This window comes from Sinocyclocheilus rhinocerous, unplaced genomic scaffold (genome assembly GCF_001515625.1).
Source record: "Sinocyclocheilus rhinocerous isolate Xijiao unplaced genomic scaffold, SAMN03320098_v1.1 scaffold21597, whole genome shotgun sequence".
NCBI lineage: Eukaryota > Metazoa > Chordata > Actinopteri > Cypriniformes > Cyprinidae > Sinocyclocheilus > Sinocyclocheilus rhinocerous.
Genome location: NW_015645749.1, coordinates 1 through 2,492, shown reverse-complemented (window position 1 = coordinate 2,492; position 2,492 = coordinate 1). Strand labels below are relative to the sequence as shown.

The window sequence follows — 2,492 nt, the reverse complement described above, 5'->3', positions numbered from 1 at the left end:
AAGGGAGAAACTGACTCCTTCTGTAAAGAGCATGTACTGTCAGTGGCTGAAGACGAGAAGGAGACTGAGGCTCCAACCACGGAGAAAGAAATCAGAACACAGAGTTGTGAAGATTTCTTCCTGGAAAGAAAAAATAGAAGGAGACTGAGGCTCCAACCACGGAGAAAGAAATCAGAACACAGAGTTGTGAAGATTTCTTCCTGGACAAAAAGAAAAAATACAGACAAAAGCCAAACTCAGAACCAATAGACAGAGGTCCAGGGTTAAAAATCACACATTCTGTGACCATCGATAACTTTGGACTGTCTTCTCCCAGAGTTGTGTTCGACCGATGCCATGAAGCAACGGTTAGTAGTGTGATAGCAGTCACAACCACTGAGGTCAAATGCATGAGCCCAAATATGAAGCTTGAGATGAATGTCGTGACATCAGATGATTTAAATATCAAGACCACCTTTATTCTTCAAAACTGCAGAGACAAAAGAGAAGAGGCTCATTTTAGAACTGAGAATCATCAATCTCCAAAAAACACACACATCTACTCATGGAACCAACATGGAGCAGGTTACAAACAAAACACCAGCGAGAATATTAGCTATATGATTAGCATTGCAGAGCTGAAAGCAGAGTCAACACATGATTCAAAGAGTCAGAGCTCATGGGATGATCCTGAAGACATGGCTTGCCGTAAAAGCTGCTGTAAAAATAACTTCCGTTGGGGAAACACAGGTGGCCAGACGGACACTGATTTCACACTGGTTGATGGATCTTCCTGTTGCTCATCACCCTCTGATTTCTGGCAACATCAGAAACAGCGCTCACTGCCCAGCAGTCTCAGTAATGAGGCATTATGGGATATCCCTCCCCTTGATGAATTTGCTGATAAGAAGGCTAGTGCACTGGATTTCCTTGCAGAAAATGTTGCATCTTGTCAGATCAGTCCCAGAGAAAGATTCGCTGACCACCACAACACTAACTGCACGCAGACAGCATCTGAGGTTACCTTGTGCAAAGAGTTTACACGCCAGAATACACTGGATGGGGACAACAGGACAAATGTGTCCAGGTGCTGTGAACGGCTATTCGACTTGAGTCCTCAGGAACACTTATTCATGAATCCCAGAGCTTCAATAAACAGATCTTCTTTCACTAAAAACTTCATCGACAATCACGAAAGGAAGACGCGCTTGCGCAACAACAGCATCGCCATCCTAGAAAGCAAAACTCATCCTGCAGGCTACATGGACATTCCTCCCAAAAGACGAAAGACGTACCCGGGATTGACATATCAAATGAGTCAAGCCAGAGAGAGCATTCCCTCATACAGAGAGTCGTTTTCCTCTGGCACACTGTCGTCGTTTTTTATGCAGTCGCTTCCCTCTCAGGCAGAGAGGATGGGCAGATTTTATGTAGAAGACGAAAGACTTCGTCCGCTTGGGAGCCGCAAATCTTCCAGTAGCAGCAGCTATAGACCAAGCTCAAGCTCTACAACCGGTCCCGACTCGTGTATTCCCAAATTCAAGGCTTACAGCTCAATGAAAAACCCATTCTATCCATCCAGGTCTGATGAGAGCCCAGAAGAAGTCTTCTTTAGAGGCGAACAATATCATGGGCCAGCAGAGCTGGACGAGATGGAGCAACCGAGTTCTGGTTTGATGATCGTTGATGGTGCGGATCAAGATGGTGTGCCTGAGCTGAATGAAGTCAATGAAAGTGGCTTTGACGAGGAGATGCTGGAGCTGGATGAGTCCATTTCTCCAGGTGACACCATGGAGAGACATCACAGGGAGCTTCTTATTCATGTCATCCCACCGTCCCTGTGCAACTCTGAGGAACAAATCGACGAAGGATTATCCAACGGTGTCAAGCATAACACGTGTGACAGAGACGAAACCGATGCTCCAAAGAAACGGAGAGGTTCGGTAATGACAATAATCACTGGGGACTGTGAGCAGAGATTTCTACAGGGCAACCATGTCTTCTCATTTGATGAGGACGTATCACAGGAACATCAGATAGATGCTTTGAGCCCTGTGATTGAGTCTCCTACAGTTTAAATAGTTTAAATAAATAAATAATATTTTATGTTAAGTTAATATTAAGTGAGATACATTTTAGAGTCAATACCATCAATACCAACAGTTTTTGCTCTATTCTGCCAACAAAAAAGTCACAGCACAACCGTTGTGTCTCTGATCACAGTAGTATTTTGTTCCTGAATGATTCACCATTTTTGAATGAATCAGTTGAGTCAGTGATTCAATGACCCATTCATAAAGACAGTCACTTGCTTTGAATGAATCAGTCGTTTTGAATCATTGAATGAGTGAATCATTGACTCACTGAGAAAGACAGGGACTTCCCTTCACTGCTGGTTTAAGTTCATATTTAAAGTTTACATAAAATAAATAAATTAATATATTAATACATTTAAGAATTTACATGAAAGGGGGACAAATACATTTAAAAACCAAATTTTAGAGTCATTTAGA

At 42.8% G+C, this 2,492-nt stretch overlaps 1 protein-coding gene across 1 annotated transcript; it reads left to right on the top strand.

The window, feature by feature from the left end:
- Positions 1-137: 137 nt before the first annotated feature.
- Positions 138-2,057, top strand: LOC107706919 (uncharacterized; the record flags this gene model as incomplete). Its single annotated transcript, XM_016510775.1, has 1 exon — positions 138-2,057. A coding segment is annotated over one exon (1,920 nt), but the record flags the coding sequence as incomplete, so codon positions are not given.
- Between the last annotated feature and the right edge of the window lie 435 nt (positions 2,058-2,492).